Below are 13,644 nucleotides of genomic sequence, written 5' to 3' on the forward strand. Positions count from 1 at the left end.
TGGCATGCTCCTGTGACAGATTATTACACACCAATGAGAGGCATGACCTCCAACTAGAGCCAATAATGTGAACAGTGAAAGGTGTCAGGTGCAAACGAGTAGAAACTGTGATTCCATTTCCATAAAGTACAAATCAGGCAAAACCAACCTATATTATTAGACATCAGCATCATGATGACCTGTTGGTGGTAGGGGAGGGCCTGAAGGAGGCCAAGAGGGAAGCTTCTGAGATGCTAGAAATAGTCTGTTTCTTGATCTGTGTGTGGGTTACACAAGTGTGTTTAGTTCATGAAAATTCATTAAGCTGCTCACTTATGACAGGTTTTCTAAATGTACGCAGTAAAGGGTTTTGTAAACCAGTACTCTGATGGCACAGTTGTTAAGACAACAATGAAAACATGCTAGAAGAAGAAAAACAGAGATGAAGTAAAGATGAAGTTCAGGCCAGGCGTGGTGGCTCACGCCTGTAATCCCAGCACTTTGGGAGGCCAAGGTGGGTGGATCACGAGGTCAGGAGTTTAAGACCAGCCTGGCCAAGATGGTGAACCCCCTCTCTACTAAAATCTACAAAAATTAGCCAGGCGCAGTGGCAGGTGCCTGTAATCCCAGCTACTTGGGATGCTGAGGCAGGAGAATCGCTTGAACCCAGGCGGCAGAGGTTGCAGTGAGCAAAGATTGCGCCACTGCACTCCAGCCTGGGCGAGAGAGTGAGGCTCCATCTAAAATAAAAAATAAAATATTAACAAAAAGATGAAGTTCAACCCATGGCTGCAACTTTACTGCTCAAACTACAGAGTCTTGGAGAAAGTGATCACATATCCAACGAAGACCCAGGGTACCAGACTTCTGGAAGCTCTCCCAGGCCCCAGCCCATCCCAGGCCAGCCCCTTCCCTTAGAACCTCCATGCCCATCAGAACATCCAGCTGTGCCCTCCCCTACAATGAGGGCACCCCTAGCTGCCAAGGAGACCACATCCACCCAACCAAGGTAAAGGGGACTTCACAGTTTCCCGGGTCTCTCGTGCCAAGTGTGTGAACTCTACAGAACTTTGCAAGCTGCCCTTCTAGAGAGGCTGAATTTTCCAAAGTCCAAAACCACTTGAAGAGGAATGGGAAAAGTACCGAAATAACTTTGTAAGCGTTCTGTTTTGACAATGTGCCTGAGGAATTCACCATGTTGAGTGGGGAAATGTGAACAGTTAAATCTATTCAATGTCATGACACACAAAATTGAAGCGTAATTGCTCCTGAGTGCTTGACAACTGGAAAGCACTTTGTTTCAGAAATGGAGGGAAATTTATGCTGGAAAATGGAAGAGATTGTCAAAAGTTTGATTGTAATGTGAGTGGAGCTGCGACATGAAGGCTCATATGGAGAAAGGGCTCCCATTCTGACATTTTCACTCCCATGTGCAATGTCTCAGAAACAGCAACAGTGACTCTGTCCTTTGGCCTAAAAGCCAGTAAAATGATGATTGGAACCGCAAATTTCAAACCGCAAAGAGTAGCTCCAGCATGGCTGGGAGGAAATGCTCTCTTACCAATCATGTGGTTGGCAACATGGATTTGGATCTCTCTCTCGTTCTCGAAGGTCATCTGGCACTTGATGCACTGGTATGTCTTTTTCTGTTTGGAAACCAAAAATAAAAGATTTAGAGAGGAAGGAGGTAGGAAAAAGGAGAAAGCAAAAGTTCCTAGGGGGCCTGGCTCAAGACTTTCCAGAATGGTTCCAGTCCCCTCCTACGTCTCCCCAGGCCATTCTCTTCCCACCTCCCTCTAAATCCAGCTCTACCAGACTGGGGAAAGGGCATGAAGCTACATTCCAAGGGAGCTGCTCCTCTGCTAGATCTGGGAAAACTGCCATCCCAAGGTGAAGCTTTAAGGGAGTTGAGGGAAGCCTCCTTGCTTAGAAGGGCAAATCCATCTACCCATGCCCCCTTCCATCCATCCATCCATCCAACCACCCATCCATCCTCCATCTACCCATCCACTCATCTACATACACATCCACCCACCTACCCACTCATCTATTTACATACACACCCATCCCCACCCATTCATCCATCCACCTGCCATCCATCCTCCATCTACCTACCCATCCATCTACATACACACCCACCAATAGACCCATCCATCCATCCTCCATCAACCCATCTATCCATCTACTCCACCCATCCATCCATCCTCCATCTACCCATCCATTCATCTACATACATACCCACCCATCCATCCTCCATCTACCCATCCATCCATCTACTCCACCCATCCATCCATCCTCCATCTACCCATTCATTTATCTATATACTCACTCACCCATCCACCCATACTCCATCTACTCATCCATCTCCCCATCCATACATCTACACACACATTCCCATCTACCCATTCATCCATCCTCCATCTACCCATCCATCCATCCATCCATCCATCATCCATCTTCTATCTACCCACCCATCCAACTACGTACACACCCATCCACCCATCCACCCATCTACATACATACCCACCCATCTACCCATTCATCCGTTTGCATACATACCTATCCAACCGCCCATTCATCTATCCATCCACCCATCCATCCTCCATCTACCCATCCATCCATATACCTATCCTCCCATCTACATACACATCCACCAACAGACCAATCCACCCATCCTCCATCTATCCATCCATCCATCTACATACATACCCAACCATGCATCCTCCATCTACCCATCCATTTATCTATATACTCACACACCCATCCACCCATACTCCATCTACCCATCCATATCCCTATCCACACAACTACACACACATACCCATCTACCCATTCATCCATCCTCCATCCACCCATCCATCCATCCGTCCATCTTCTATCTACTCACCCATCTACATACACACCCACTCATCTACCCATTCATCCACATACACATCCACCCATCCATCCATCCACCCACTTATCCATCTATCAGTCTATCCATCCATCCACCTACCTATTGTCTGTCTATCCATTTGTCCACCTACACACACATCCATCCATCCATCCATCCGTCCGTCCATCCATCCATCTATCTATCTTTCTACCTATCCAACAACCTTCTTATCCATTTACTCACCCTAATAACCATGTGGCTGAGCAGGGGACACTGTTTGTGCCAACTCTGGTGTTCAAGGGTGGCTAGGGCACTCCTCATCTGCCCTAAGCACACATGGCCCCAAGGGTTCCCACAGCTGGTTTCCACACACAGGGGCTATTACCAGCTGCCTGTGAGAGCTGAGGGCAGAAAAACTGAGATGAGAAGCTTCAAAGCTTCTCAGAGAGTCATTCCAAAGAGTGAACCTCACTCTCACAACTAATCCCGGATGGTTCTGAAACACCCCAGGGACAGAGGTGGTGTTGCCCATCTGAGGGAAGGACTGTGGCTGTGGGGTTTTTTGAAGAAAGAGGGGTGGTATTGGGAATCAAAATATTCAAGTTTTTTGAAGACCACTTTGGTTCCTGGGATGAGAGGGCTTCTCTTACTTCTGGAAAAGGGAGCAGAACTTCAGATTTCTTGGCCGAGGTCCCAGGCCCAACCCTCAACGATGCAGCCAGATGATCCACCAGGGAGCTTAACCGTCTCAGCTCCCACCTCCCTCTTTATCATTCTGAAATGCTATGATGAGTTCTTGCAGGGTGCACATTTTTCTTTCCTTTTACTTTTAACCTATCTGTGTCTTTATATTTATAGTCCAGGCCCTGTAGATAGCATTCAATTAAGTCTTGCTTTTTCATTTGCATCAATCTGACAATCTCTACCTTTGGATTGAAATTTTAACTCCATTTATACTTAGTGTAATTGTCAATACGGTTGATTTTAAATCTCACCATCTTTTGAATTAATTTCTATTTTATCCTTCCTGTTCTCTGTTCCTATTTTCCCCTTTCCACCCACATCCACAGTTCCCTAAGTAACTACAGGCCTTTGCCTGTCTGGTTGCTCTACGTGCAACACCCCCTCCATCCTTGACTCAGTTCAAATGTCATCTCTTCTGAGAAGCCTTCTCTTTTCACCCAGAATGGGTCCAGGATCCCCTCCACACCCCTGCACTTATGCTAAAGGACCCTAGGTAATTAACACATTGTTGTGTCATGGCAGATTGGCTCATCTGCTCCCTTCTTGCACCATGAGCACCCAGAGGGCCAGGAATGTGTTTTGTCTACCTTTGAGGCTGCACAGGCACATGAAGTGCTTAACAAGCCTTTGCTGAACACATAAAGTTGCAGAATAACATATGCAGAGGAGTGTATTCAGGCAGAAGTGACAAAGAGAACCAAAGATGACTTCAGTGTCCTGGACCCACACCACCCTAACACAGGCCTGACCTAGGGTCAGCGCATAATAATTATTTCACTTTTATTATGATTATTATCGGTGCTAAGAAAATGCTTCTTCAACAAATGAATGAATGAAGAAACAACTAGAGAAACTGGTGCTGGATGCTTCAGGCTCCAGCACCTGCTCTGACAAAACCAGGGGCTTTTCCCACAGTGTTTCAGAAGACTTGGGGTATCTGCTATGTCCTGAGTACAGGCCACAGCCTGGGGCCCAGACACAGGCACTCTGCATGGAAAGGCCCTGGGAAGAGTTAGGTAAGTCAGGGGCAGGGTGGAGGGGAAGACAGGGCTGGGGAGTCCAGCCTTACCACAGACAAAGGAAGATGTCCAGGCCACAAGGAGACTACAGGGCCTGAGGTCTTCTCAGGGGATGCAGCCCAGAGTACCTATCTCAGGTCAACTCCAGGGCGATGGTCGTGGATAGGAACCACCTCGAGCGTCTCCAGCATCAAAACCATGCCTTCTGCTCAAATGTGCCCCCACCCACTCTGCTTGGCAAGGTGCAAAACCCTTGGTGGTTGAATGAATGAATGGAATGAGTGAATTAATGAATGAAGCACACCCCAGGAAGGGAAGCTTCATCACAAGGAAGCCCATGGGAGGCCTGCTGGACAAGGAACACCCAGGCCTGTAGGTGGGTGGATGGGAGAAAGGGGTTGGTACCAAGCCGCAGCGATGGCTGGGGGCAGAAGATCATGTCCTCCCTCCAAAGATGGGGATTTGCTTGGGTACAAGTCTCTGGAGGTTGCAGTCATGACTGGTCCAGAGACGTGCAGGGAACAGTCCATGATCGCAGTGACTTGGTTGATCTTCCCAGGGGCTGGTGAATAAAGGGAGCTCACTGTGCTTGGAAAATATATCCCCAGGGGCTTGGGCAGTAAGACAGGCTGCCCCCAAATGCCTCTCTGCCACCCTTTGGTAATAGGAAGAAAACTACCCAATAACTGAGCCCCTCCTGGTGGGGCACTGGGCTTCAGAGGGTTCAGAGGGTTCCCAAGGGAGGGGCTGGGGGAAGGGCTGACCCCTCACACACACACAAGACACACACACAGATGTGCAAGCACATATGTGTGCATTCACATGCTCACCCTCACCCCAACTCACCAGCAACACACAAGACCTTCGCAGACACACCCACGACCCCTACACACAGCAACCTGTAACACAGATACACACGTGCAACCCCCAGAGAAGCAGGGCCATCCACACGGGTGAACAAGGCCACACAGATGGACATGTCTACACTCATCCAGAGACCCTGCCTTCAGCTCACTCACCACAACCCCAGTCCACACACCAGTACTCCCAAATACACCCACAGACGTGCACATAGCTTCTGACACAAGTGCATACACAGACCCATCCCCACACCTACCACACTCTCATGTACACACATGTAGACTCATAAGTGCACACATGTGCACTCACACATAGGCACATACACATACAGGCTCACCAGCCCCCAAACCCTCCAAGCATGGCTGGACTCCAGTCCTCACCCCAACATCTATTCCTGGTCTGTCCCCACTCTCAACCCCTCTGGAGACCCCTTCCTCCTGGAGCTTCAGCCCCCACTAGGCGACATAATTACAGAAACATAGAACTTGGCACTCAAAGCACCTCCCCTGCCATAAGCCCCTTCCCTGGGGCCCAGCCCAGGAGAACTAGAGCTGAGTTCCAGGGCCTGTGGCCAGGGTGCCTCCCCCAACACGGCCCTGAGCAACTGCAGAAGGAGGCCTCGGGCAGGAAAACACACTTGAGAATGGCGGAGACAAGAGAGGGAGGGCAGGGAAGAAATGGCTGAGCCCTTCAAGACAGGAAGGAGAGAAGGAAAAGCCAGCCAGAGCTGCTAAATTTCCATGATCGTGACCAGTGCCAACATTCACTGAGCACCTGCCATCTGTGGGCAGCATTTATGCTAAATACTCACAAACCCTCTGCAAGCTCCACTCTAGGGATGGGGTAAGTGGAGTTTCAAGAGGCTGTATCACTTGGTCAGAGCCTCTTGCTGGTGAGTGGGAGGACAGCAAACACTTCGATGCCCACTGTCTGAGCTGCCATTCTCAGCTCCGTGTTCCAGACCTCCTGTCAGGCCTGGTCTAGGTGACAGAAAGCTAGTGGGATCTGGACAGGCCCTCTAACCTGGATATCTGTTTACTTGGCTGTAAAATGGGTATGAGAACACCTGGCCTGCCCCACCCAGCAGAGAAAGGCACCGTGGGGATCTGTGGGATCGATGGATGGTCAGGGTCTGCCCGTGCTGGTCTCGACTTGGGGTGATATTGTCATTACCCATAAACAGAGGCGGAGACGGAACTTCAATGTTTCATGCTCCAGCCGACAGCAGCCTCGGCCCCACGGGAACCCAGTCCTCTGAGAGCTGGTTGCTGTGGATACACTCCCGAGGGTCCCAGCCTGCCAGCCCCCAAGCCCCAGTGAAACCCCCAGAGTCTGTTCTTACATGAGTGGGTCCTCAGGGAGGGAAGGGGTGGGCTAACTGACATCTGGGCCCCTGCCCCCAGGTGTGCCCACGCAGGGGGCAAGTCCCCAGAGAATGCTGCCTTGGCTGGGGAGGCACCTGGGCTTTGTCTAGCTCCTTTCTGCAACAGCCCATCTCCCCGGGCCTCTAGGCAGGCAGAACCATGATTTTCAGCTCATCCCTGCTCACACGAGACCCGAAGGCAGGGAGAGGAAGGCCTGGGGGCCTCCAGGAAACACGCTCCCCTCGAGTTTCAGTCCCTGCACAGCCGTGCACAGCTGTGCATCCTTGGGTATATGGCATCTCCTATCTGAGCTGGCCCCTCTTTGCCAAAACACAGGCCTACAGCAAGGTTCCTGGGTTGTTGCCACAGAGATGACCTAAAAGTTGGTGCCCAGCAGAGCGCCTCTCACATAGTAGGGGTTTTCACAAAGTGGTGCTTGATGCTGGATGCAGAGCACTCCAGGGAGGCTCACACAGCCCAAGGCTTTGGAGGCTCTAGAAACAGCTCCTTGGCCATCAGAAAACCCAGCACCATGGTGGGCAGTGCCAGAAAGGGAGGGGTGATCCAGGTTGAGGGGCACCCAGGAGAAGCGGGCATAGTGACCCAGCCCAGCTGCACTGCCCCACAGCATGAGCACAGCTGTGACCACCCGGGACCCCACCACCGCTGGGCTCTCCCTTCTTGCAGCCAGGATGCGTTGCAGAGCTGTTGGGTGGACTGTTGGTCAAGACCAGGGGCTGTGGTGCAGATGCTGCCTGTCTGGGTTCAAGTCCCCTCTCAGCTCTGGAAAGCTGGGGGCTTGAGGCAAGCGACATCATTGTGCTATGCCTCAGTTTCCTTACTTACAACATGAAATATTGTAAGGATTAAATAGAAAGTGCTTGGCAAGTCCTTACTCCTCAACGAATGTGGATTGCTATTGTAAAAGGAAAAAATACCAGCGGCATCTACTATGCCCACTTAATTTACACATTTAATCCTCAGAGCAAAACACTGAGGTCAGCATGATAAATAGTCACGATGGTTCACAACCGATGGAGAACAGGCAGTGACCAATCAGAGCAGATAATGGTTAAAAAAGCAGAGAGGCCTCCCAATTTCTCCCCGGATGCAGAGATGTCAGCCCAGGAGAGATTCTATTACTATTCCATTACTATCACTATTCATTACCACTGCCACTACCTCTGGCTTCGTAGTGGAGCACAGAGGCCCGGAGAGGTCAAATTACCGCTGGGTCACGGGAAAAGGAGATTTTAGCCCAGGCCACCTGACTCCAGGACCCAAACATTCCCTGAGAGCACCTACGCCCCCTAGAAAGGCTGAGGGGGACAGAGCGGGGCAGCAGAAACCAGTGCCCATGCTCAGCCCCCTGGAGGGAGCCCTCCTGGAGCCCTGTTCAGAACCCTGGCTCAGCCAAACGGTCCTGAGAGGGTGGGGTATTGCTATAGCCCCTACAAAGAGCTCTCCACTCCAGACAGGACTTTGAGGAGAGGCCCCAGGCCCCAGCCAGACATGCAGCTCTGTTCTTTTCTTTCTTTCTTTCTTTTTTTGGAGACGGAATCTCCCTCTGTCACCTAGGCTAGAATGCAGTGGGGTGCGATCTTGGCTCACTGCAACCTCTGCCTCCTGGGTTAAAGCAATTCTCCTGCCTCAGCCTCCTGAGTATCTGGGACTACAGGCATGTGCCACTATGCCCAGGTAATTTTTTTGGATTTTTAGTAGAGACGGAGTTTCACCATGTTGGCCAGGATGGTGTCGATCTCCTGCCCTTGTGATCCACCTGTCTTGGCCTCCCAAAGTGCTGGGATTACAGGCATGAGCCACCGTACCCGGCTTTTCTTTTTTTAAGAGACAGGGTCCCACTCTGCCACCCAGGCTAGAATGCAATGGTGTGATCGTAGCTCACTGCAGCCTTGATCTTCCAGGCTCAAAAAGTGCTGGGACTATAGGTGTGAGCCACAACGCCCGGCCTCGCTATTTTCACCCAAGTGCTCCTCTCTTCAGGCAGATAACCATGGACGGGTCCCCTGGCCCTCTGGGCTCCCGTGGGCCTGTGTGTAACACCAGAAGGCAGGGTCAGCAGGCGCTGAGGCCCCTTCCACTGTGGGGTGTTCCCTTCGCTCTCTCTGGCCCTCGTCTCTCTCCCTCTGCCCTCCTCACCCCCTCAAAATCACAGGGTCCCAGGAAAAACACCCTCAGCAAACACTCCTGTGTCCCAGCAGGCGCCTGTGGCACATGGCCCTTCCCCAAACCCTGCCTCCCGGCCAATGGTGCCAGCAGCAGTCCTCGAGGGAAAGGTACTCCCGAGAGTCACCTCGGTCTGGAAACAGACAACACAGACTCAGTGGGAATCCCAGGCCTGTGCTGTCTGACACCCAAGGGCCACGCAGACTCCAGGCCCACCACTGGGTGCCCCTCAGGCCCTGTACTCAAGGCCTGTGTGGGCCCATCTGCAGCCTAGACTTCTCCACAGCTCATTGAAAGCCACTTACTATGGGCCTGTGGCTCCCTCTGGTCCACAAGTCCCAAGTCAGGGTTCATTTCTGGTTCTCCTTGGCTCCCAGGCACCTCCAAACATAACGGGTGCTCAGGGAAAAATTGATGAAGGAATCAATCAGTCATTAACAATAACAGCAATCGAAACCACGTCAAAGGGCCTTCCACATACCAGCAACTGCACTAACAGAAATGATGCCGCTGGTGATAAGAGTACCAGCTGGTGATGACAACCAGCACCACTGAGCCCTGAGTCCCAGGCGCTCGGTCCCTTGTGTGTGTGTGATCTCAATGAACTGTCAAAAGAATCCCAGATCTAAGGCCCAGAAAAGTCAGTGACTTGCCTAAGGAGACCCAATAAACAAATGAGTATGTCTACCCCAGCTCATCAACAAAGACACCAGCCACCACCCATAATGCCCTCACTGTGCATCAGCCACTATGCCAGGCACGTTACCTGCATGATGTCATCAGCCTCTCACAACAATTCTCTGAGGCTGGGACCATTATTACTCCCATTTTACAGATTAGCACTTGACAAATGAGGCCCAGAGAGATAAATAACATGAGCTCATCATGTGGTTGGAAAAGCAATGGCAATGCTGAGGTTCAAACTCAAGGAGACTACAGCACAGCAGTTGTGTCTCGCCACTGCATGATAGTGCCGATTCTCGGAAACATGGCACTCAGGGTACGTGGCTCCTGTGGGGACCAGAGGAGCCCCAAGAAGAGCAGGGAGCAGGATGAGGTGGGCTGCACTTACCCGGGGCACTGGCGACGTCTGGGTGGCTTTCCGGGGCCCACTGGTCTCCGGCGTGAGGTCACGGTGGTCCACCTGCATGTGGCTCTCCAGGTCTTCGGCACTCTCGAACTTGACACTGCACTCGGGGCAGCGGAGGCCGGCACAGGGCCGGTCGGCGGGCTCGGGCGGGACCAGGCCACCCACCTGTCCATTGGCGCTGCGGGCCATGCAGCCGGCGCAGAGGCCATAGGGCAGCCCATTGACGTCGAGCTTCACCAGGTCCTGCTTGCTGCGGAACTCCTTGAGGCACAGGGCGCACTTGTAGAGCTTCTGCAGTCCCTGGCCATTCGGGGAGGATGCCGCCGAGCTGCCTGCCAGCTTCTGCATATGGAAGGTGCCGTGGATCTTGAGCTCGAGCGTGGAGGTGACTGTCTGCATGCAGACCACACAGCGGAAGCCCGTGAGCGAGTTGCGCAGGTCGGGGTGCATCTGGCAGTGCTCGATAAACTCCTCCTCGCTCTGCAGGGGCATCTTGCAGATGCGACAGGTGCCCGTGTCCAGGCTCTTGCTGTGGGTCACCTTGTGCTCAGTGAGCGTCAGCAGCGAAGGGAAACGCTCACCACAGATGGGACACATGTAGTGCTTGGCAGGGCCCCGGTGCGTCTGCAGGTGCTCCCGTAGCCCGTTCTCCGAGAAGAAAGTCCGTGAGCAAACGTTGCATTTGTGGCTGCCCTTGATAAACTCAGCCTTCTTGCGTGAGCCATCATCCTCGCCCGGCCGGATGTTGTGGTCCCGCAGCCGGTGGTTCTGCAGCAGCACCTCCATGGTGTAGGCCGCCCCACAGATGTCGCAGCCGTACATGGGCTCCGATGCGTCCACGTCATCCTCGCTGGCCTCGTGGCTGTTAGGCGCCTCAGGGTTCTTAAGCAGCATGCCCTGTAGGTCAGCAGGCTCAGCTTTCTTGGTGGCCGTGGGGGGCACCCCGTTGGCCGTGCCGTTCTCAGTTGCAGCATCAAACACACAGTGCTTCTCCCGCAGGTGCTTCTCCAGCAGGATGATGGCGTGGAAGGCCTTGCTGCAGAATTTGCAGTTATACTTCTTGCTGTGTGTGGTGATGTGGCACTGCAGCTCCACCTCGGTGCTGAAGGTCTCCCCACAGAAGATGCACTTGTGAGCCTTGGCTGGGTTGCCCAGGTGGCTGTGTTTGACGTGCACCTGCAGGTCAGCCTCCTTGCGGAAGTCCCAGTTGCAGGCCGTGCAGCGGTACATCTTCTTCTCATTGCTGTGCTTCACTGCCAAGTGCACCTGGATAGACACCTTGGAGTCGAAGACCTCCTGACACAGGGTACAGTGATACAGCACGAAGGTGTGCATGTCCAGCAGGTGCTTCTGCAGATCATCCACCGAGGAAAATTGCTTGTCGCAGCTCTCGCACACATAGTGGGTCGACGTGGTCATATAATGCACCGTCAGGTGCTGCAGGAGGGACTCCTGGGAGTCAAAGTCCTCTTTGCACTGGGGGCACGCCTGCTTCCGCAGCAGCAGCTCCAGGTGCAGCTTCAGGTGGGTCTGGAAGCTCTCAAAGTTGGAGAACTTGAGGTCGCACTGATTGCAAGGATACTCGCCATTGGAGATGGAGTTGGCGCTTGCTGAGAGCCGCTGCCGCTTCGGGGAAGACACTTCCACGTCGGATGAGACTGGGCTCTGCTCAGCCTTGGACTTCTTGCTGTGGGCCAGTGGAATGTTCTTGTGGTTCTCCTTGATGTGCTTGGTGAGCTTCAGGATGGAGCCAAAGATAGGGGAGTTGGTGCAGTAGGGGCAGGAATAGACCTCCATGAAGGACTGTGTGGGCTGCACCACCGGAGACTCTAGTTTGGCACTGCCCACACTGCAGTGGGCCTGCTGGATGTGCTCGGTGAGGGAGGACTCAGTGAGGAAACCCATGGAGCACTGGTTGCAGAAGAAGGCGTTATTGCCGTCGGAGGGGTTGGTATTGGGGCCGCAGTGGGAGACACGGATGTGCTCCTGCAGGCTATTGATGTCGGCGAACATCTCGGGGCAGTAGTTGCAGTGGAAGGCGGAGATGTTGCCAAACTGCATCATGGGGTAGGCGTGGTTCTTGTGCAGCTTGCGAACGTGCTCGTTGAGGTTATAGAGGGTGGGCATGGAGTCCAGGCAGATCTGACACGTGTGGCTCTGCTGGGGCTTGTCTGCGTGGATGGTCTTCAGGTGGATCTCCAGCACGGCCAGGCTGTTAAAGTCCCGCTTGGAACAATAGGGGCAGCTATAGACCACCTTGGTCCAGCCCTGCCCGTCATCCCGCATCTTCTTCTGCCCCCGCAGCGGCTTCAAGGTGGAGTCCGGTGTGGAGCCGCGTTCCACAGAGGCGCTGGAGTCAGGCGTGGCGCTACTCATGGAGGCCACGCTGCCCAGTACGGGGTCGGGACTGACGCTGTGGTTGCTGGAGTCGGGCTGCCGGTGGCTGTCCAGGTGGCAGTAGACACCTTCCACCGAGGAGAACTGCTCAGGGCACATGGGGCACTTGTGTTTCTGGTTGGCGTGGGCTTGGTGGATATGGGTGAGCAGCGTGTTCTCGTCGACGAAGACCTCGGGGCAGTGGATACACTGCAGGTCCGCCTTCTCGGACAGCTGTGGGTGGCGGGTGAGCACGTGCTTCTCCAGCTCCTCCGTCTGGCTGAAGGTGTCCTCGCAGTAGTCGCACATGAAGTCGTCCTTCTTGGCTTCCTTCTCTGACTTGGCCAGATGCTCCTTGTTCTTTTTGTGGGCCTGCATGTGGCTCTGCAGCGAGCTGGTGGAGGAGAAGCCACGCTTGCACACAGTGCACTTGAAGGGCTTGCTGGAGCTGTGGGTCTTCAGGTGGATCTTGAGGTGGTCGCTGCGGGAGAAGGCTGCCTCGCACTCGTGGCAGTGGTACTTCTTGTCGCCCGTATGCAGCTTGATGTGCCGGTCGCGGCTCCTCTTGTGCTTGAAGAGGCGGCTGCAGTAGGTACACTTGAACGGCAGCTTGTCGCTGTGGATCTGCTCGTGCCTCTTCAAGTAGCTCAGGCGGATGAAGGACTTGTCGCAGAACTGGCAAGGGTACGGCAGGCCCGTGCCCCCTTCCTCCTCACCGAGGCCGAGGTCACAACCATCTCCGATCATCTGCGTGGGTGACGCAACATCCTTGCTGGAGGGAGACGAGGCCACCCAGGAGAGTTGTGGGTCGTCATCACCATCTGCAGAGGAAGGCAGAGAGGATATTAGAGGCAATTCCCAGGGCTGCCGAGAAACAAGGACAGAGCCAGCTTCTCGACAGCGCACGGGCTGAGGCTGTGCAGCTGGCCAACGGCTGCGGGGGGCTGTGGGGAGGGGCAGGGGCCGGAAGCAAGTGGACACCGGGGCCTTCCTGTCTGCAGAGGGCATGCCAGAGGGGCGGCAGATAACGAAGGGAGAGCGCCTTTTCCCTTAACAACACTTGCCTGGACCTGGCAGGACGTGGTACCCCCCATCAGAGGGGAGGCTCTCGGCCACTTTCCTGATAGGGAAAGAGGGGGCAGCTGGGAC

The 13,644-nt window shown here is 53.6% G+C and overlaps 1 protein-coding gene across 4 annotated transcripts in view; it reads right to left on the bottom strand.

Moving 5' to 3' along the window:
* ZNF423 (zinc finger protein 423) overlaps positions 1-13,644 on the bottom strand; it is a 370,990-nt gene that overhangs the window by 139,024 nt on the left and 218,322 nt on the right. For all 4 annotated transcript variants that reach the window (XM_025370367.1, XM_025370368.1, XM_025370366.1 and 1 more), the window contains 2 exons: positions 10,102-13,316; positions 1,541-1,625 (listed from right to left, as the gene is read on the bottom strand). In XM_025370367.1, coding sequence (XP_025226152.1) covers positions 1,541-1,625; positions 10,102-13,316 — 3,300 coding nt within the window. The remainder of the gene's footprint in view (positions 1-1,540; positions 1,626-10,101; positions 13,317-13,644) is intronic.

The sequence above is a fragment of the Theropithecus gelada genome, chromosome 20 (assembly GCF_003255815.1).
Source record: "Theropithecus gelada isolate Dixy chromosome 20, Tgel_1.0, whole genome shotgun sequence".
NCBI classification, from domain to species: domain Eukaryota; kingdom Metazoa; phylum Chordata; class Mammalia; order Primates; family Cercopithecidae; genus Theropithecus; species Theropithecus gelada.